Raw genomic sequence first — 22,214 nt, 5'->3', positions numbered from 1 at the left:
CTCGAGGCTCCTTTACATTCGGGTCAATCAATTGTCATTCTATTTAAACTCGTGATTCCGAAATCTCCTGCATTCCCCACCCACGCTGACCTCACTCCTTCGTGTCCTGGAGAACCGTGGGAGCATAATGTGTGGTTTGCATCACTGTAAGCGACTTCGCTCTTTTCACAGACTCAAAACTAACATGTAGCTCTCACCTCTCCCACAACCTCACCTCTCTAGACCCCAGACTTGGAATCTCTTTGGCCTTCTCTGACTCATAACCCAGTCTACACTGCTTCGGTCTGTCCCTTTGCCTGCCTAAACTACTGGTCAGTTCCCAAACCAGCGTTATTGTTCCGTTCTCCAAACACTAACCCCTACTGCCGAGCTGTGGAAAATCGCTGAAGACCAGAACGTGTTTCCTGCGTCCCTGGCTACCCGACTAACTAATCTCACTCCTGGGCTCTCAGGGGAGCCTTGTTGGATCTAGAAATACAAGTTTGGGAGTCTTCTGACCTGAAATACAATATGAACCCATTTGAGAGATGAGAGCGCTAAACAAAAGGAGTATTGAAAGGAAGGCTGACATTTGACTGCTAGGAGATGCTCGCCTTTAAAGAACAGGGGAAGCTGAGCTGCTTTTCATTGATTCCCTGTCACCCTCATGTGTCGATCTTTCTGCTCCCTGCAGAGTGATTACGAGAATGCCGCCACCCCCCCCCCCCTCCATGCTTTAATTCAAATCTCAAAAGTTCCTGTCCACGTTTCCTTCTTCTTCCTTCTGGTGTCCAACGTGTCTTTCCTCCTTTATAAAACCAACACTTTGCCATCACTCTTGCTTCTCTCGTCCAGTTGCCTTCAGGACTTCTCTGCCATCTTGCCTCTCTCCTCATCTCCGTAGCTCAGTTCGTTCCTATTTAAAGGTAATGCTTGCTGAGCACGCCTTTAGTCCCAGCGCTCAACCTTTAATCCCACTGCCTCAGCCTTCTGAGCACTGAGATTATGTATGTGTACCATATCTAGGGTTTCAATTTTGTTTGTTTCTTTGTTTGTTTTCTTTTTTGAAGATGAATATGGCCTCCTACTAGGTGGCCAAGTGAACTTGAACTGGCCTTGAGCTCTCCAACCCCCTGTCTCAGCTTTCCCAGTGATGGATTTACAGATATGGTCCACCGCACCTAGCTTTCTCTTATTCTTTGTTTTGTTTTGTTTTTCAAGACAGGGCTTCTCGCCAGGCGTGGTGGCACACACATCTTCAATCCCAGAACTCAGGAGGCAGAGGCAGGTGGATCTCTGTGACTTAGAGTCCAGTCTGGTCTACAAAGCAAGTCCAGGACAGCCAGGGCTACATAGATAAAAACTAAAGAGAGAGAGGGAGGGGGAGGGAGAGAGGGCGGAGAGAGAGGGCACTGAGCAGTGGTGGCACACCCTTTCAATCTTAGCACTGGGGAGGCAGAGCCAGATGGGTCTCTGAGTCAGATGCCCGTCTAGTCTACAGAGTTCCTGGTATCAGAGTCCTCTGCCTCTCAAGTGTTGGGATTAAAGGCATGAGCAACCACACCTGGCTTCCTTTTGGTTTTTCAAGACAGGGTTTCTCGGGGCTGGAGAGATGGCTCAGCGGTTAAGAGCACTCACTTTGTAGACCAGGCTGGCCTTGAACTCACAGAGATTCACCTGCTTCCACTTTCTGAGACCCGGATTAAAGGAGAGCATCACCATGTCCGGCCTCTCTCCTTCTTTTCTTTTCTTTTATGTGTTTTGTTTTGTCTTTTAAGACTTTTTTTTTTTAAGATTTATTTATTTATTATTTACACAGTATTCTACCTAAATGTGAGTCAGCGGACCAGAAGAAGGCACCAGATCTCACTATAGATGGTTGTGAGTCACCATGTGGGTTGCTGGGAATTGAACTCAGGACCTTAGGAAGAACAGCCAGTGCTCTTAACACCTGAGCCATCTCTCTAGCCCTCCCCGCCCCCTCCCATTTTTTTGTTTTTGTTTTTGTTTTTCAAGACAAGGTTTCTCAGTGTAGCCTTGGCTGTCCTGGACTCACTTTGTAGACCAGGCTGGCCTCGAACTCACAGCGATCTGCCTGCCTCTGCCTCCTGAGTGCTGGGATTAAAGACATGCGCCACCACACCTGGCTCTCTCTCTCATTCTTTTTTTTTTTTTTTTTTTTTTAAGGTTTATTTATTTATTATGTATATAGTGTAACACCTGCAGGCCAGAAGAGGGCACTAGATTTCATTGTAGATGGTTGTGAGCCACCATGTGGTTTCTGGGAACTGAACTCAGGACCTTTAGAAGTACAGGCAGTGCTCTTAACACCTGAGCCATCTCTCCAGCCCCTGTTGATTCTCTTGTTACCTCGTGCTGTACATCTTTTTCTTTAATTTGAGACAGAGTCTCATGGAACCCAAGCTGGTCCGTAATTCTCTCTTTATTTTTTTCCCCGAGACAGGGTTTCTCTGTGTAGCCTTGCCTGTCCTGGACTCACTTTGCAGACCAGGCTGGCCTCGAACTCACAGCGATCCGCCCGCCTCTGCCTCCCGAGTGCTGGGATTAAAGGCGTGCGCCACCACGCCCGGCTCCGTAATTCTCTATGTAGCCAAAGATGATGATGTTGAACTCCTGAGCCTCCTGCCTCCACCTCCTGACCGGATTAGAGATGGGCACCGCCCACACCTTGCCAACCCTTTCTTTCTTTTTAAGGAAGACACTCTTTTATTTGTATCTATATTTATACACGCATTTATGCAGGTGCCCGTGGCGACAAGAAGAGGATCTCCCGGAGCTGGAGTTACAGGTGATCGTGAGTGGCCTGCCATGGATGGTGGGGCTTGAACTTTGGTCCTCTGCAAGAGCGGGGAGCACTCTGAACCTCTAAGCTATCTTTTCTTTTTCTTTCTTTCTTTCTTTTTTTTTTTTCGAGACAGGGTTTCTCTGTGTAGCCTTGGCTGTCCTGGACTTGCTTTGTAGACCAGGCTGGCCTTGAAATCACAACGATCCGCCTGCCTCTGCCTCCCGAGTGCTGGGATTAAAGGCGCGCCCTAAGCTATCTTTTCAACCCCCTACATTATTTTTTTTTTCCTTTAGGTCAGTTCTGAAGGTCAAAGTCTGACTTCTCATACTTGTCCTTTTCCGCCCTCAGGACCATTCCTATAGACCCCCTTCATTGCTTTATAGATCCCTTCATTGATTTTTAGTAACTCCTGCTTTATCCATCCCCACCTGCCAGTCTGGCCAAGCCTTTATTTTCTCACTTCTGACTGCCTTTGCTGTTATTTTTGGTTTTTGAGACAGAATCTCACTATGTAAGCCTTGCTGGCCTGGGACTTGCTACATAGATAAGGGTGGCCTCAAACTCCACCTGCCTCCCTCACCCCCCACCCCCGACCCCGTGCCACTACACCTGGATTCTTTCAGTGATTTCCTAATTCCTGTTCGCTATGGTTTGGATAGGAAATGTTTCCCTGTTTCCCTGAAGGTTTGCGTGTTGAAGGCTTGGGCCCCAGCTGCGTTTGCTTTTGTTTAGGTGCTCGGATCACAGGGAGCCTAACTTCATCAAGAGGTGAATTCGTCGTTAGTGAATTCAGAGCTGAATGGAATATTAGAAAGTAGGCCCCGGTGGGAGATAATAGGTCACTGGGGACATGGTCTGGAAAGATTTACCTGTCCCTAGTCTCTGCCACATTCTGTTTTTCTGTTGCCAAGAGGGGTTGCCAAGAGTGTATTTGGTCACACACTCCCTGCTATGATGTTTTTGCCTCACATGGCCCCAGAAACAATGAAACCAAATGGCCATGCTCAGGAACATTAAGGGGAAAAAACAAACAAACAAACAAACAAACCCTTTCCTCCTTTACATTGCTTTTGGCTGGTTTTTTGTTTTTTGTTTTTGGTGTTTTTTTTTTTTTTTTGTTGGGGGGGGTGTTTTGGTTTGGTTTGGTTTTGGTTTTTCAAGACAGAGTTTCTCTGTGTAGCCTTGGCTGCCCTGGACTAGCTTTGTGGACCAGGCTGGCCTCGAACTCTCAGTGATCCGCCTTTGGCTGGTTTTTTATGACAAGCAACAGAAAAGCTAGCACCACATCATCTCTTGTGATCCTCTCACTTGGATACTTATGTGGCTGTCTCCCTTGTATGGCTGCCTTTGTACATTCTATGTTTTCTTATTTATTTGTACATGTCAAGTTTCCCAGGGGATGAAAGCCATTGAGAGTTGCTCTAACTTGTCTTTCCAATACCACGCTGAGCACAGTACATATTAGTAAAATGAACAAAGACTGGATTGTATTCATGGAAATAGAGCAAAAATCTCAGCTGAAAATTTAAAATATGCTTAGGCCTCCGGGCCATGGTGGTGCTCACTTTTAATCCTAGAACTTGGGAGGCAGATACAGGTGGATCTCTGTGAGTTTGAGGCCAGCCTAGTCTACACAGTGAGTTCCAGGACAACTGGGACACAAAGAAACCCTTCCTCGAAAAAAAAAAAAAAAATATATATATATATATATCCTTAGGTTACTGGTTGGTGCTGATGCAGGCATTTAATCCCAGCACTCAGGAGGCAGACACAGGTGGATCTCTGAATTATAGGACAGCAAGGGCTACACAAAGAAACCTTGTCAAAAGAAAAAAAAAAGAATATAATCCCTTGTGGCAGATGTGGTCTGAGAAAAGTATATCTTTGATAACAAATAGGTTCCAAGAAACTCAGGAATATTCTATCTATAACACAGATAAGCACACGCCAGGAAGTAGACATGCACATATTTAGGGGAGCAGATATTTCAGCAGAGAAAACAGAAGCCTCTAAAGAAGCTGAGAGTGCTGAAAAAGATAATCAGGGCCAGGTGTGGTGGCGCACGCCTTTAATCCCAGAGGCAGGCGGATCGCTGTGAGTTCGAGGCCAGCCTGGTCTACAAAGGGAGTCCAGGACAGCCAGTCCAGGAGACCCTGCCTCAAAAAAAATTTTAATCAGATGTTTCCATGGAAACATCCAGTGTTTCTCAGCCTCGAGCATCTTCAGGATATACCAGGCATTGTCTGGTTGTTGGCTCTAGTGAACACCAGGGGGCAGTGTGTAGCTATGATGGAGCTAAGACAATGTGGGCTGAAGGCCAGGAACCTGGAGGGGAAGCATAGACAAGGCTAAAGGAAGCCCCCACTGCCTTGGGCCTCAGTCCTGAGGTCTTTATGGATAAATTCCTGTTGGTAGTCACATTTTCTTTCTGGCTCGAGGAAACAGGCATGAAGAAAGGGCAAAGCTGGGCTCCTGGGCAGCCTTTCCTCCTTGCAAGAGTCACTGCAGAGATTTCTTGCCCCTCCCGACACCTCCCCAGCCACCACCCCCAGCTGCTGCCCAAACCGGAAGGGAGTCTCTTCCTGCTTATTTCCTGGAGCTGGGTTTGGATAGGGGCAGGAAAGTCCCCTCCCTGGGAGGAAAGGGTATAGGAACCATGCCCTCCATGAGCAGGCAGAGGGCAGGTGAAGGGAACAGAACCGCGGGGTCATCGAGATCCTTCAAGCCCAACAGTTGTGCCCAGTTGGGCTATCTAGTCGGACACAGACCCCAGCAGGAAGGGAATACTGTACAAAAACCATATTTTATTTTAAAGACCACAGCCATTGCAGTCTTTGGCACGACTCCATTTTGCTTCTCTGTTTCCACCAATCCAAAGGTCCGTGGGAAGGGGATGAAAGTAGGAAAAGATGGTAGGGAGGGGAGGACAGATTCCCAGCTCCAGATGGGGGGGGGGAAGGGGGGAGGGGGAAGATGGCTGCTGAGAAATTGATGCCCTAGGCCTGGGCATCGCTGTCTTTACTCCTCCACACCACAAGAGTGACGAGGAAAGGGATGAGGGAGATGGGAGCTATGATCATGGCCAGGAGCACATCCTCCGGCGGGTCGGAGAAGGTGGGCTGCACCAGGGAGCAGTTGGCAAAGTGTATCAGGTGGGTCTCAAGGAAGATACTTTCCGCCAAGGGATTTGGGAAGCCCAGGCCGAACCTGTCCGCCTGGTACTCCAAGCAGTACTGTAGGTTGCTGTAATACCTGAGGGTGGGGGGTGGCGGAGTGGGGGAGAGGGGGAAGGAGGTAGAGGATTTGAGTGAGGGGAGGGATGGGCACAGGGAGAGAGGGATGCCCCACATTCATTCAAGCCCCCCCCCCCCCACACACACACACAAGGCACAGGCCCAACTCCCAGCCCCTACCTGCTAATCAAAGTCCAGTTGCACCAATCCTTGACAGAGTCCATGTGACTCTTGTAATGGAACCAGCAAGGTAGGACACTTGTTTCGTAATCTTCTATAGTCCCTGTGGGGACACGTGCTCTCGATAACCTCGCCCCTGGCCCTCCCTCTAAGCCTTCGGGACCCAGGTCTTTCCAAATTAGAGTCTTTAGCCTTCAGATAAGGGAATCCCTTCGAACTTTTCCCTAGCAGGACACTGGTGGCTGAGAGGCCAGTCCCCAGGCTCAGCAATTGTGTAAAACGGCTTCCATGTGCACCGTCTATTTCTCTTTTCCTAGCCTCCCAAGCACATCCACAGACAACCTGGTTTTGGTCTTCTTCACCAACTGGGGAAAGACACCTTAGAGCTGAGCTAGGGGTTTGCGGGATGACAGGGAGAAAGACCACAGGAACCCCCCAAGAGGACACCAGGGAGGTTAGCGGGCCATCAGCTGACTCTAAGGCTTCTCTCGCGTGGAAAGGACCCCTCCCTGTGCTGGCTTGATCCTTCCACTAGGTCGTTTTCCCACAGGCCTGGGCACCCACCTTCTGACAGAAGACTGCCCTCAGTGGGATGGGATTGGTTCGGGGACTCCGGAAAGGCTGAGACAGCTGTAGAAAGAAATGGGCGAGAAGGGTGTGATGGTGTGGAGAGAGGTCTGAGCCGTGGTGCCCGCTCAGTGACCAAGGCCCTGGAAAGTCAGCACTACTTTGGAAACATAAAGAGGAATCATTCCCACCGCCTCGTGGGATTGTCCTAGTGCGGGAAAGGAGCGGCTGGTACCAGCTGCGTCCCACTCTCACCCAGGCCCCAAACCACCCCCTTCTCCTTGCCAGTCCTGAACCTCCCAAGACCTCTCCGCCTGGTCCGGGCAAGCATCCCAGCTTTTCTTCAGAGGGAAGCAGCCGGCCTGAGCCAACCCGGAGATGCTTTCGGGGAGCTGGGGGGGGGGCGGGCGGGCATCTGCAGGTCTGAGCAGCTCCGCACATCGGTTGGTACTCGAACGGTGGTCCCACGCTGGCCTTGGTGGCCCAGGCCCCTTCCCCCTCCCGGGCTTCCCTGGTCTTCCCACCCGAGCCCCGGGGCGCTGCGCTCACCGCCCAGCAGCAGCAGCAGCAGGAGCAGCAGCAGAGGAAGGCGGAACGTTGCCGGCCGCCGAGCGCGGGTCACAGCGAGCCACTGTCCACCCAGGGGGCACTCCACCTGGAGCGGGGCCATTACTCCTTGGGCGAGATGGCGAAGAGGGGCGGCGGAGCTGAACTGGCCCGGGCGGGGGCGCCTATATCCCCGGCCCGAGCCGCAGGAAGCCGCGCCGCTTCCTCGGAGGGGCTGGGACAGAGGCAGCCACGTGGGGGGCGGGCTGCAGGGGGAGTCACTGCCGCACCCGCGCCTCGCTCCGCCTGGCGCGCCTTGGCCCACTCTCGCTTCTAGCCAGGGCTGCGGGGCTGGACAGCTCCCCCTGTAACCCTAGAACTGCGATCCACTTCCCGCCTCGGACTAGCCGGAGCCTCCCAGCATCAGCTGAGGGATTAAAGTAGCCCTCTCCTTCTTGCGTCGTAGGGGTGGGGACCAGCTGCTGTCCCAGACCTGGGGGAAGAAGGAAGCGGTTGAGAGTTCCAAAGGGCTTCTATGCCTTGATATCTGAGGCAGGGGGTTTGGGGGAAGCCGCGTCAAAAGCTGGGCCCAACCCCGCTGCGGAGTTTCTTTTCCCAGGGAACACCCACAGATGTCTGCCAACACCCTTGGAAAGGAGGAGGGTTTCCCTGCCGAGAAAAGGAGAAGGCCAGGGAATCACGGTAGGAAGTAAAGTCTAAATAATCCCCCTTCAAGGCAAATTCATCCCCCATAAACCTGATATAGGAGTGCAAGAAGTCAGACGACTACATTTACAAGAATAGGGCCACCCAAGCTGTTAGGAAGAAGGAAGGGATTAGAACTTCCCTTGCACCTCTTATTGTTTGAGATGAGTTATTGCTGTTAAGTGCGGTGCATGGAACCTCAGCCCCGAGGGCATCAGCTCCATTGTCATCATCACCAAGTTTTACAAGGGAGGGGGCAGGGAGAGCGCAAGAAAAGAGCCCAGGGCTCCAACTGAGACGTTCTGGTCCTAACTAACTCTTCCGTCTCACTCCCCAGCCTTGAAGTCCACATCTGTCATCAGTTTCTCATACCTTGCTCTCCTCCTAACCTGGAGTGGGGAATTGCACTCACTCCACAGAAGCCGATTTTCTTTTCTTTTCTTTTTCCTTTCTTTCTTTCTTGAGTGACTTGGCTCTGGCCACATTCCTGGGAGGCCCCCCAGGGACCCTACCTGCTGTCACACCTCCCCTGAAGCAGCTCGGGGAGTTGGGTTGGTCATGATGTTCAACCCGAGGCGCACAGCTGTCCACATAAAACTTTCCCAATTACGCCCAGACACTGACCCTTGAATTCAGCTGTTGCTGTTGTCCCAGTTTACTGATTCCTGTCACCAAAGTTATCTTTTATGATCTCTCCTTTAAAAAAAAAGTCATCTCAGGACTTCCAGCTGCTGCATCATGGACCGGACAGGCAGCTGTGAGAGAGGCGAGATGGCCCTTGGAACACTCAAAGCTCTGTTGGTAAGGATCGTTCTTGCAAAGGTGCAGAAGAGAAACGTGTAGCCTCAGGGCCACTCCAAACTGGGGACCAAGTTATAAATCTTCAGGTGCCTGAAAAGTAAGGTGTGGGATCCTGTGGCGCTGAAAGTACAGGAGAGCGTGAGCCACCATTAGATGGGAATTGAACTTGCGCCTGCCCTGTGTAAGAGGAAAAAAAAAATGCTCTTAGCCATCATGCTATCTTCCTTTTTCCTTTCCTTCCTTCCTTCCTTCTTTCCTTTTGGGTTTGGATCTTATAAAACTCCAACTTGTCTCAACATAGCCTGCTCCAGTTTCTGAGCACAGTTTTGGGATTACAAATGTACACAAAGATTTATGCTGTGCTGAGGGTAAAAGCCAGGGCAGTTGGTGGACGTAGTGGCATGTTTCCAAAAACAAAACAAACAAGCAAGAAAAAAAAATCCAGGGCCACATGCATGCTAGGCATCCATCAACTGAGGTACATTCTAGGCCCAGGACTGATCTTTCCTTGTCTGTCTGTCTGTCTGCCTGCCTGTCTGTCTCTACAGGGTTTCTTTGTGTAGCCTTGGCTGTCCTGGACTTGCTTTGTAGACTAAGCTGGCCTCAAACTCACAGAGCTCTGCCTGCGTCTGCCTCCCGAGTGCTGGGATCACAGGCATAAGCTACCATGCCCAGCTTTTTTTTTTTTTTAAATGCATTGGTGTTTTGCCTGCATATGTGTCTGTGTGAGAGCTCTTAACAGATAAGCCATCTCTCCAGCCTGGTCTCAAGGCTGCCCTTTTCTTTCTTTCTTTCTTTTCTTTCCTTTAAAAAAAAAAAAAATATATATATATATATATATATATATATATATATATATGTATGTATGTATACAGTGCTCTGCCTATATGTACACCTGCAGGCCAGAAGAGGGCATCAGATCACTTTATAGATGGTTGTGAGCCACCATGTGGTTGCTGGGAATTGAACTCAGGACCTCTGGAAGAGCAGACAGTGCTCTTAACCTCTGAGCCATCACTCCAGCCCTTTTCTTTCTTTCTTTCTTTCTTTCTTTCTTTCTTTCTTTCTTTCTTTCTGATAAATTATGTAATGTATACAGTATTCAGCAGGCCAGAAGAGGGCACCAGATCTCAAATCTCATTATGAGTGGTTATCATGTGGTTGCTGGGAATTGAATTAAGGACCTTTGGAAGAGCAGCCAGAGCTCTTTAACCTCTGAGCCATCTTTCCAGCCCCCAAGAGCTGCCCTTTCCAAGAAGGAAACTTGGTCAAGAGGGAGGTTTCTGAGCCATAAGACTGAGAGGACAAAAGAAAAAAAGAAAAAAAAGAAAAGAAAAGAGAAAAAAAGAACAATTGAGAAGTAAGGATGAACAGAAAACAAGAGAAGACATTTCCACTGGGTGGGACCAGAAGCAACAGAGCCCACTGTGTGTTGGGGCTGAGGTCAGGGTCAAGGTTGTGAGTCACCATATGGTTGCTGGATTTGAACTCAGGACCTCTGAAAGAGCAGACAGTGCTCTTAAATGCTGAGCCACCTCTCCAGCTAAACATTTTAAATTTATAAAAAATAAGTTGCCCCACCAGGCATGGTGGTGGCTCATAATTAAATTTTTTTTGTTTTTGTTTGGTTGGTTGGTTTTGGTTTGTTTTTGTTTTTCAAGACAGGGTTTCTCTGTGTAGTCTTGACTGTTCTGGACTCTCTTTGTAGATCAGGCTAGCCTTGAACTCACAGAGATCAGCCTGCCTCTGCCTCCCAAGTGCTGGGATTAAAGGTATGCGCCACCCACCCAGCCGTGGTTCATAATTTTGATCCCAGAACTTGGGGGACAGAGGCAGGCAGATCTCTGAGTTTGAGGCCTAGCTGGTCTACAGAATAAGTTCCAGAACATCCAGGGCTACATAGGAAAACTCTAAATAAAGGCCAGGCATGGTGGTGCACACCTTTAATCCCAGCACTTGGGAGATAGAGGCATGCGAATCACTGTGAGTTCAAAGCCAGCGTGGTCTACAAAGTGAGTCCAAGACAGCCAGGGCTACACAGAGAAACCCTGTCTTGCAAAACCAAAATAAATAAATAAATAAATAAATAAATAAATACTTGTAGCCGGGCGTGGTGGCTCACGCCTTTAATCCCAGCACTCGGGAGGCAGAGGCAGGCGGATCGCTGTGAGTTCGAGGCCAGCCTGGTCTACAAAGTGAGTCCAGGACAGCCAAGGCTATCACAGAGAAACCCTGTCTCGAAAAACCAAAAATAAATAAATAAATAAATACTTGTTATTATTATTATTATTATTTTCCAGGCATGGCGGTACATGCCTTTAATCCCAGCACTCAGGAGTTAGAGGCAGGCAGATCTCTGTGAATATGAGGCTAGCCTGGTCTACAGAGAGTTCCAAGACAGCCAGGGCTACATAGAAACTCTGTCTCAAAATTAATAATAATAATAATGATAATAACAGTTATTGTTATTATTTTCGGTGTATGAGTGTTGCGGGTATAAGTATGCATGCCTGGTCCTTCTGTAGGTCTGAATAGGGTGTGGGATCTCCTGGGACTGAAGATGGTTGTAAGCCACCGTGTGGGTGCTGGGAACTGATCCTGGGTGTTGTCTGCAAGGGCAACAAGTAAGCCGGGCGTGGTGGCGCACGCCTGTAATCCCAGCACTCGGGAGGCAGAGGCAGGCGGATCTCTGAGAGTTCGAGGCCAGCCTGGTCTACAAAGCGAGTCCAGGACAGCCAAGGCTACACAGAGAAACCCTGTCTAGAAAAAAACAAAAAAAGAAAAAAAAACAAGGGCAACAAGCGGCTCTTCATATCCAAGCCGTCCCTCCAGCCCTACACACATATTTTTTGATTAAAACAAAACATAAATGAGACTTGATATACCTTTTACTCAGTTACTTTAAAATTTTTATTACCCTTTATTTATTTGTATGAACGTGTGTGTGTGTGTGTGTGTGTGTGTGTGTTTGCTTGCAGGAGGGCATGCGTGTGTACATGTGTGCATGCGCGTGCGTGCGTGTATGGAGGTCAAAGGACAAGTTGTCAGAGCCCATTTTTTCCATCTACAACATGGGGCTCAGGGACTGAACTAAGGTTGTCAGGTCTTTTTCTGTTTTTGGTTTTTTGTTTGTTTGTTTGTTTGTTTTTGTGTGTGTGTTTTGTTTTGCGACAAGGTTTCTCTGAGTAGCCTTGGCTGTCCTGGACCCACTTTGTAGACCAGGCTGGCCTTGAACTCACAGCGATCTACCTCCCTCTGCCTCCTGAATGCTGGGACTAAAGGCGTGCGCCACCACGCCCCAGGTTGTCAGGTTTAGCTGGTGGGTACCTTTAACTTCTGAGCTGTCTTGCCAGCCCATTCAGTGCCCCCCCCTTATTTTTTTTTTACACCTTATACTATGTCTTGCATAGTGTCCATGATATACATGTCTTGTTCCTATTAACTACAGCACTGTGTTTGATTCCTCTTTTCCTTTTATCCTCTGTGGAGCCTGCTCTTTAGGCCTCTTACACAGCCCTTTCTTCCTCTGTTCCCACCCCACACCCTACGCCCCAGTGCTTGCAAACAGAAGATTCTGGTTCTGATCCAGCTGGATGCTCTCCTGAGGTTCTTCCTCCCGTGGAGATTGATTCCTTCTGTGCGGGGATCTCACTGCCATGAGTTCCCCTCTTGTTACAGGCCAAGTGCCGTCTTGCCTGGAGCAGGGAAAGGGGTGACTCAACTCTTTGAAGGGGTGCCATTTATACTCTTTAACCTCCACCCTCCCACCCCCCAACACACACTCACAAAGCCAGATCACACAGAAGGGAGTCAAGAGTACCAGAGGCCTCCTACACTGTGCAAGCCTGTGCGGAGCGGAGCATCCTGCAGTTCGTTCCCACAGCGCTGGCTTCCTCCCCGGCCGGGCGTCTGCACAGTGAGAAGCAGAGCACGAGAGAAGCTGAGGGAGACACAGGGTAAGGAAATCCAGAAGCCCTGGCAACGAGGGGGCTGATCCTTCCCCACCAGAGAGAGGAGAAGGCTTCTTGGGGGGGGAGGAGGGAAATTGGCGTCAAGGAGAAGGAGAGGAGCTACCAGCCTCAAGCCAGCTGGCTAAGAGAAAGGAGATGAAGTGGGCGGAGACGCAAGGACTTCTCCATCCAGCCTCCTCGGGCCCCAGAAGGCTGGCACACGTGGTGAGACACCCAAGCATTTCTCAGTGGAAAGAACGGTTAGCAGAGGAAAACTGGCCCTGAATTGGTAAAAGGCAAATGGCTAAGCCTCCAAGTTAACACAGTTGTGAGTTTAAAATGAACCAATTTATCTTTGTTTTTTCTTTTCTTTTCTTTTTTTTTAAAGATTTATTTATTAAGTATACAGTATTTTGCCTGCATGTATTTCTGCATGAGGGCACCAGATCTCATCACAGATGGTTGTGAGCCACCGTGTGGTTGCTGGGTATCGAACCCAGGACCTTTGGAAGAGCGGGCAGTGCTTTAACTTCTGAGCCATCTCTCCAGCCCCTGTTCGTTTTTTCTTTTTTTCTTTTTGGTTTTTTTGAGACAGGGTATCTCTGTGTAGCCTTGGCTGTCCTGGACTCACTTTGTAGACCAGGCTGGCCTCGAACTCACAGCGATCCGCCTGCCTCTGCCTCCCGAGTGCTGGGATTAAAGGCTTGCGCCACCACGCCCGGCTCCTTGTTTGTTTTTTCAAGAGATCCACCTGCCTCTGCCTCTCCAGTGCTGAGATTACAGGCGTCCGTGTTTTTGTTTTGTTTTGTTTTGTTTGTTTAATTATTATGTATACAGTGCTCTACCTGCATGTACCCCTGCAAGCCAGAAGAGGGCACCAGATTACATTATAGATGGTTGGGAGCCACCATATGGTCGCTGGGAATTGAACTCAGTGCTCTTAACCTCTGAGCCCCTTGTTTTTTTTGTTTTGTTTTGTTTTAAGATTTATTTATTTATTTATTTTGTTTTTTTTTTTTTGGTTTTTGTTTTTGTTTTTTTCCGAGACAGGGTCTCTCTGTGTAGCCTTGCCTGTCCTAGACTCACTTTGTAGACCAGGCTGGCCTCGAACTCACAGCGATCCGCCTGCCTCTGCCTCCCAAGTGCTGGGATTAAAGGCATGCGCCACCACCGTCCGGCTATTTATTTATTTTATGTATATGAGTGGTCTATCTGCATGTACACCTGCAGGCCAAAAGACAGCATCAGATCCCAGTATGGATGGTTGTGAACCACCACGTGATACCTGGAACTGAACTCAGGACCTCTGGGAGAGCCGATAATGCTCTTAACCGCTGAGCCATCTCTGCAGCCCAAACCATCTTATCTTAAGCATTGAACTTGAACGTGTTGTGACCTATCCTATATAAGGAACGGTAGAAATGACCCCTTGAAAGAATAGTCTTTCAGACTCCTGGGGGGCTGGGGCACCGGAATGGCCTCACAGCACAGATCTGAGGCACAAGGAAGGAGACAGCAATCCTGGCATCTGGCGCTGGGTCCTGCCAGCAGGCCTGAGAATCCCAGGCATTGAGAGCCTAGCAGTTCTCAGCGCTACTGGGTGTTTTCATCGCGTCTTGGGGATTTGATAGTAGCTACCATTCTTCGAACACTTACGGCATGTTACATTATACATCTCTGACCCTTTTTTGTGTGCATATATGGTGCTTGGAATTGAATCTAGGGCCTTGTGTGTGTTATGTGAGTGCTCTACCAATGCGCTTTTTTTTTTTTGTTTTGTTTTGTTTTTTCAAGACAGGGTTTCTCTGTGGAGCCTTGGCCATCCTGGACTCACTTTGTAGACCAGGCTGGCCTCGAACTCACAGCGATCCGCCTGCCTCTGCCTCCCGAGTGCTGGGATTAAAGGCGTGCGCCACCACGCCCGGCTACCAATGCGCTTTATTCCCAAACCTTTTGCACACATTCTTTTTTTTTTTTTTTTGCGTGTACTTGTAAGTGCCACATGTTGCACACATTCTTTAAAAACTTAATACATTGCAGATGGGCATGCTGGTGCCTACCTTTAATCCCAGCACTCAGGAAGCAGAAGTAAGTAGAGCTCTGTGAGTGCAAGGCCAACCTGATCTACACATAGGATTCTAGGCTAGCCAGGGCTATATAATGAGACACTGTCTCAAAATGTAAAAAACAAATAACATCACAATTTTTTTTCCTCCTTTATTAATTTATTCTTGTTACATCTCAATGGTTATCCCATCTCTTCCCTTGTATTAACATCACAATTTTATTCTCAATCAGGATAAGAAGATAGTTGAGGTCATAGCAGAGCCAAGATTTGAATCCAGGATAGCTTGACGCTAAGGGCCATGTCTATTTGTTTGTTTGTTTGTTTGTTTGTCGAGACCAGGTTTCTCTGTGTAGCCTTGGCTGTCCTAGGCTCACTTTGTAGACTAGGCTGTCCTCGAACTCACAGCAATCCGCCTGCCTCTGCCTCCCCAGTGCTGGGATTAAAGGCGTGTGCCACCTCGCCTGGCAAGGGCCATGTCGTAACTGTATGATTTATCACACACCTCTTGTCCCAGGTCAAAGTCTTATTCCCCACTAGGTTTTTTTTTCTTTCTTTCTTTCTTTTTTTTGGGGGGGTGGGGCTTGGTCCCAGGTTTATAGTAAACACACACTCTGCACCTAGCTATACCAGCAGCTCTCCTCACTGAGTTCTGAGAGGAAGCCTTCAGAAGTATAGTGTCCTTTGGGACCAGATGGTCTCATCTGGAAACAGGACATGTGTGCAAACTGCTTCCCCTCCCTCTCTGACCCAGGCTGGACCATGACATCACATAGCAGAGGCTGTTTTTCTGAGAAGAACCCAGGCCAGATTTACAAGAACGACGCTCAGACAGCGTGACTGAGAAGGACCGCGGCCAAAATGACCGCAGCATACGCCCAGCTGTGCTGAGAACACAGCTAGTCCCTCAGCACCTTTGGCTGACTCATTGTCACTCTCAGGCTCCAATGCCAGACTGGAAAGAAGGCTGTGACCCTCATGGCTGTCCTCTGAAACCATCCTCAGGGTATGGTGTCATCCTAGCATCTCAGGAACCTGGGTATCACATAGCATAGAGTTCGCCACACTAGCTTACCAAGTCCTGGGGATGCTAGGCAGGATGCCCAAAGCTTCACCCAATTGCTTCATTTGAAAGGGTCATTATTGAATGGTAGCAACCCACATTCTAGACAAGGACCCTGGAACTCAGAGGTTGAGTAACTTGAGGCTGGAGAGGTGGCTCAGTGGTTAGGAGCACAAACTACTCTTGGAGGCTTGGTTCTCAGCACACACTTCAGGCAGCCCAAAACCTCCTGTAACTCCATTAGGGAACTTGATAGCCTCTCCTGGACCCTGTGGGCACCTGCACACACACATACGTGCACAGAGACTCACACAATTAACAAATAATAAAAATACAGCTGGGTGTGCTGGCACACACCTTTAACCCCACTACTTGAGAGGCAGAAGCAGGAGGATCTCTGTGAGTTAGAGGCCAGCCTGGTCTACAAAGCCAGTCCAAGACAGCCAGGGTGACACAGAGAAACCCTGTCACAAAAATAAAAACAAAGCCTGGTGGTAGTGGCGCACACCTTTGATCCCAGCACTCTGGGAGGCAGAGGCAGGTGGATCTCTGTGAGTTCGAGGCCAGCCTGGTCTACAAAGCGAGTCCAGGACAGTTAAGGCTACATAGAAAAACCCCTGTCTTGAAAAACCAAAAACCAAATCAAAACAAAAAAAAAAAAAACCCCAAAGTTCTCAATAGTTCCTGCCTCAAGAATAAGTCTGGGGCTGGAGAGATGGCTCAGAGGTTAAGAGCACTGCCTGGTCTTCCAAAGGTCCTGAGTTCAATTCCCAGCAACCACATGTTGGCTCACAACCCTCTATAATGAAATCTGGTGCCCTCTCCTGGTTTGCAGGCACACATTTGGGCAGACTACTGTATGATAAATAAATCTTTAAAAATATAAACACCCATTCAACTAAAAATAAATTTGTAAAAAAAAAAGAGGAAAATATTAAATTAAAAAAAAAAAAAGAAGAAGTCTGGCAGAGATATTGGGCAAGAAGTCCGAAGATGAGGCTCCAACATCATAGAGAGTGTTGGGTGATTGTTCAGGCAGTAAACTGTCTCAGTTTTTTTTTTTTTTTTTTTTTTTTGCTTTTTTTCTATTTTGGAAGCTGCTAACCTGCACTATTGGTTCACTCAGGCATTTAAGTTTTATTCCTTCTCAAGTCTCTTGCGGGTGGGTTGGGTTGAAGACCAGATAGTTTAGTTTTACCATCAAGTTTAGCTGGTTAGGGGATAAGATCTTTTTAGATCAAGATAAAGGATTTAAGTTAATAGAGATGAGATATGATAGAAATTGAATTTCATTCAGAAATTTAGACCCAACAAGGTAGGAAAGATGTTTACTTCAAGTTTGATGAATACAAATAGCCAAATCACTACACCAAAAAAAGAAGATGAGGGCTGGAGAGTTGGCTCAGCGGTTAAGAGCACTGGCTGCTCTTCCAGAGATCCTGAGTTCAAGTCCCAGCAACCACATGGTGGCTCACAGCCATCTATACTAGAATCTGATGCCCTCTTCTAGTGTGCATGAAGACAGAAAAATCACATACATAAAAATAAATGAATCTCTTAAAAAAAAAAAAAACGAAGAAGAAGATGGGCTGGAAGGACAGACTGACAGATTCTGACAGAGGGCCTTCCTCATTCAGAATCCTCCCTCCCTCACTGTGCCTGCTTCACCTGTATGCAGTATTGTTATTTGTTTTACTTTCTGAGGCAGTTTCCCAACATAGCTCAGGCTGGCCTAGAATTTGCAATCCTCCTGCTTCAGCTTCTGGAGTCTGCATGTGGTCTTCTTCTTCCTCCTCCTCCTCTTCCTCCTCTTCTTTTCCTTCCTCTTCCTCTTCTTCCTCTTCTAAGATTTATATATTTATTTGTACTGTAAGTATTCTGTCCATATGTGTGCCCGCCTTCCAGAAGAGGGCACCAGATCTCATTGTAGATGGTTATGAGCCACCATGTGGTTGCTGGGAATTGAATTCATGACCTCTGGAAGAGCAGCCAGTGCGCTTTTTAAAAAAAATATATTTATTTATTTACTTATTTATGTGAGTGTTCTATTTGCAGGTATGACAGATGATGGCACCAAACCCCATTATAGATGATTGTGAGCCACCATGTGGTTGCTTGGAATTGAACTCAGGACCTCTGGAAGTGCAGCCAGTACTCTTAATCACTGAGCCATCTCTCCAGCCCCAGTAGCCAGTGTTCTTAATCACTGAGCCATCTCTCCAGCCCCATGGGTTGAAATTTCTATTCTCCTTCTTCTCCCCCCCCCCCCCACCAAGACAGGGTTTCTCTGGGTAGCCTTGGCTGTCCTGGAACTCACTCCGTAGACCAGGCTGGCCTCGAACTCACAGCGATCCGCCTGCCTCTGCCTCCCAAGTGCTGGGATTAAAGGCGCCCGCCACCAACGCCCGGCCTTCTATTCTCCTTCTTATCAGCCTGAGTCCATGGACCATGTGGCAGTTTCTCTGAGTTCAGTGTCCTTTTCTGGAAAATGGGGATAATAACATCTATTTTTCAGGTATCTTACAAGGATCACATTGATTCACATTCACTGTAATAAACTGTTAAATGTGATTTGTGTGTGTGTGTGTGTGTGTGTGTGTGTGTGTGTGTCCATATAAGTACAAGTGCCTAGATATGCTAGCGAGGAAGTCAGATCCCTGGAGCTAGGCTGTTGTGAACCACCTGATATGGTTTCTGGGAACTGAACTCTGGTCATGTGGAAGATTAGTATATGCTCTTTGTGTGTGTGTTGGTGGGTGGGGACGGCATAGTTCCAGACAGATTCTTACTATGTAGCCTTGGCTATCCTGGAGCTCACTATGTAGACCAGGCTGGCCTCACACTCAGAGATCTGCCTGTCTCTGCTGGCATCAAAGGTGTGCGCCTCCACTGCCCGGCTGTAAGTTTTATAGCTCAGTCTCCTGTGCTGGGATTACAGACAGTGGTCCACAACACCTGGCTTATGTGTATTATTTTTGTTCATTTATGTACAATATCATGTATAGATGATATTGTTCTGGAAGAGATCTGTGGCTGCAGCGTGTTACAAAGGACCAATCCTATCAGCGGGGGTGGGTGGCCTCATAAACTGATAAACCAGGAAAGAGAAAGGGAAGTCACTCAGCCAGGGGACCTCCCCTTTCCTGCCTGGCTAGGATTTGTTTGTCTTCCTCAGAGACTGTTCCCTGCTGATATGGGGGTCTGTGGAGTGTCTAGCTTTGATTGGCATCTTTAGTACAGAGGAAGTGAGGAGCCCCTTAACTTTCAGCTATTTCCCTCTGGACCAGCAGACTGGAGCCCCTAATAGATTCCGTTTCTGGCGCCACTGGTAAGAGCAGAAAGCCAGGGAAGAAATCCAGAATCATGATGTCAGAGGAGAGAGGGAGTCGAGAAGTTCAGAGCCTGGGCCAAGGGAGCAGAATGAAGGTATAAATCCTGGCCATACTACTTTACGGCTGCATAGCCTTGGGGGAAAGTTCTAGATTCTTATAAATACTAGTTTCCTCAGCTGTAAAAAAACAAAAAAAAAAACAAAAAAACAAAAAAAAACCGAGCAGAAGAGTATCCCTGACAGCCGGGTGGCGTGGTGTCGCACTCCTGTAATCCCAGCACTCTGAGAGGTAGAGGCAGGTGGATCGCTGTGAGTTCGAAGCCAGCGCGGGCTAAAAATCGAGGGCAGGATAGCGAAGGCTACACAGAGAAACCCCCAGTCTCGGGAAAAACCAAACCAAGCCAAAAATCCCTGATTCTGTGTGGAAGTGAGGCTATCCCCTGTAACGGGCACACAACGAGAGCTTGATATTTGTCGGCTGCTGTCGTTTCTGTTCTCTCTAGTTCTGCAATTTCACATTTTCGGGTGAGGAGCCGCCTGATGGCCAGAAAGGAAGCACAGCTCATTAGCTGTCCAGCTGACCAGAGCTGCTTCCCGGGTGGGGCTATGGCAAAGGTGTGTCCTGAGAGATTAAGGTCCTGCATTAACTGAGCGGAACTCTCTTTTGTTTGTCTGTTTTTCGAGACAGGGTTTCTCTGTGTAGCCTTGGCTGTCCTGGACTTGCATTGCAGACCGGGCTGGCCTCGAACTCACAGGGATCCACTTGCCTCTGCCTCTGGAGTGCTGGGATTAAAGGCGTGCGCCAGCCACCACTGCACCCGCCTGAGCGGAACTTTTGAGAGTGCGACGGTAGAGGGTAGCGTCACCTTAGCTGTGGGGTTGGAACGTTTAGAGTACCACAGGGCACGGAACGTACCCGCTCCCCCAACCCCCAACCCTGCCCACACCAAATAATCTCCTGAAGAAGCTCTTCCTGCTGGAATTATTTATTTTGTAATTAACAAAGGCGGAGGGAACGCTGCTTAATGTTTTGGCTCAGAGCCTCAAAGAGTGGCTGCCGTGGACAAAGGTTTACCGTGGGCTTGCTGTTGCTTGCTGAACCAAATGAATTCTTGTCATCCCTAAGCCACCTAGGGGGCCAGAGGCTAAGTGCCAAAGTCAGAAAGTGAGTTGTCTGAGTTCGGAGGACAAAGCGTCCAGCAGTAGACAGGCTTCCAGAAATCAAGCCACGGTTCCAGGCTCCATAATGTCCAGACCTCCTCTCTCACTTTGGAACTGTACTGGCCCCCTAAGCGTTCAGGGAGAGGTCTGGCTCTTGGCGCTGGTCACAGCACGTCCTGGGCAGCAGCCCCAGTTTCTAGTGACCCTTCCTGCAGGCGTTTAAAGTTGCGCTTTGCTTTATTTTCCTGTTTGGTTCCTCACTGCAGGACTGCCTTTCCCTGCTTCTGGGTGGGAACTGGGGGAGGGAGGGTGCTTCGCGCCCATCTCCGCAGCTGTGTTTACACTTCCCTGATGGGGAAATCTGGGGCCGAGTCTTTCCACAATCCTCTGTGTCTGTCTGTTCCTCACCCGCCCCCCCCCCAACTTGCTATTTGATATCCTTGGGGGCTTCACAAGGGGAGGTCAGGGCGTGGGGGTGGGGGTGCTGTCGCTGTCTGAAGGGAACTCAGGTTGGAAGGAAGGCCGGAATAATACAGAAAAGGCCTGTTGAAATTCTGAGCCGCCTTCCTACCAGGATTCCTCTTCCTCCCAGAGACTGAGGATTAGCCGGGGATGAAAGTACACTTAGAACTTGCCCATCCCAGAAGGAATAGAGCACGTGATGTTCCATTTCTAATCACTGGGTTCAACACAATCTCGCTTTGTGAAGGGGACCAGGGTGCACAGATCAGGGAGTTCTTCCCCCCTTCTCCCCGGGGGGGCTTCACTGGGGCCGGTGGTCAGAGACAGGACATGTTAAAACCAAAATCCGACTATACTGAAATACAAGCAAATTAAAGAGGATTTAAGAAAACAGTCGAGTAAATAACACTGTCCTCCAGGGAGCGAGCTGAGCTGGTATTAATCAGTCTACTTGTGTTGCCAGACTCTCCGTCAAGCCCTGCAGAAGGGCTGCCAAGGCAAATGAGGCATTAGGTTTCAGAAATTAAACACATAATTTTATTTTATTTTTTCCGCAATAGGGAACTTTCAGAAAAAAAACAAAAAACAACAAAAAAAGAACCAGTCCTATTAGACTACTCGGCACACTGTGTCCAGTTTCCCTCAGCCCCAGAGGCCTCTGATTTAAGAGCAAGATGATCAGTGAGAAAGCCAAAAGTGACACAGTTATTCCTTTCTCTCTGTAGCTTCCTGGGGGTGGGGCCTAGAGGCGAGTGAGGCTGGGATGCTGGTTCTTTCAAAGGTCCAGCTGCTGACTACTGGCCAACAGATGTCGTCGTCGCCCTCTGTCACCCCCCCCCCACCCATTGCACCCACTTCAGCACAAAGACCTAAAGGGTTGGAAAAGAAAAAGGAGGTTCAGAAGACAAGCTGGCCAAACAAAGGCTGATGGTATCTGGTGGAACATAGTCGCCTGAGAAAATGCCTGGTCTCAGGAAAAATACCTGGCCCAGCAGGATGAGGAGGAACACACTGGCAAGCACATTTTCGGCCCCCGCCCCATGTTAGCATACTGCCCCAGTCTGCCTAGCAACCTATGTTTCCAGGACAGAGCTTTTCCTTCTCCTTCACCATGTCATCTGAACATTTTGTTGCTCTTGCTTTTTCTCTCTCTCTCTTTTCCCCCTTACATGGCGGCCAGGAGCTGCTTCCGATGAACCTACATGTATATACTTTAACCTTCTTTACATAAAAGACAATCCAACGTCCCCATTTTTTTAATTATAGGAAAAAGGGAGGAATGTTAGCATGCTGCTCCGGTCTGCCTGGCAACCTATGACCCCAGTTCTGCCTAGCAACCCATGACGTCATTACCTACCTGCCACT

At 48.6% G+C, this 22,214-nt stretch overlaps 1 protein-coding gene across 1 annotated transcript; it reads right to left on the bottom strand.

Annotated features, from left to right (window-relative positions):
* Positions 1-5,569: 5,569 nt before the first annotated feature.
* RAMP2 (receptor activity modifying protein 2) lies at positions 5,570-7,798 on the bottom strand. Its single transcript, XM_084748018.1, has 4 exons — positions 7,315-7,798; positions 6,763-6,828; positions 6,199-6,301; positions 5,570-6,037 (listed from the first exon to the last, which is right to left on the bottom strand). The coding sequence occupies exons 1-4, from the start codon at positions 7,433-7,435 to the stop codon at positions 5,782-5,784; spliced, it is 546 nt and encodes a 181-aa protein (XP_084604144.1). The 5' UTR covers positions 7,436-7,798; the 3' UTR covers positions 5,570-5,781.
* Positions 7,799-22,214: the final 14,416 nt, after the last annotated feature.

Source organism: Acomys minous, assembly GCF_964271855.1.
Source record: "Acomys minous genome assembly, chromosome: 12".
Classification (NCBI taxonomy): domain Eukaryota; kingdom Metazoa; phylum Chordata; class Mammalia; order Rodentia; family Muridae; genus Acomys; species Acomys minous.
This window is presented reverse-complemented; position numbering and strand designations above follow the sequence as displayed.

Coding starts and splice junctions, on each gene's coding strand:
- RAMP2 (XM_084748018.1), bottom strand. CDS start 7,435: ATGGCCCCGCTCCAGGTGGAGTGCCCCCTGGGTGGACAGTGGCTCGCT. Junction 6,829..7,314: donor GCTGCTGCTGCTGCTGGGCG/GTGAGCGCAGCG, acceptor TTCTTTCTACAG/CTGTCTCAGCCTTTCCGGAG. Junction 6,302..6,762: donor GGGCAGTCTTCTGTCAGAAG/GTGGGTGCCCAG, acceptor GTGTCCCCACAG/GGACTATAGAAGATTACGAA.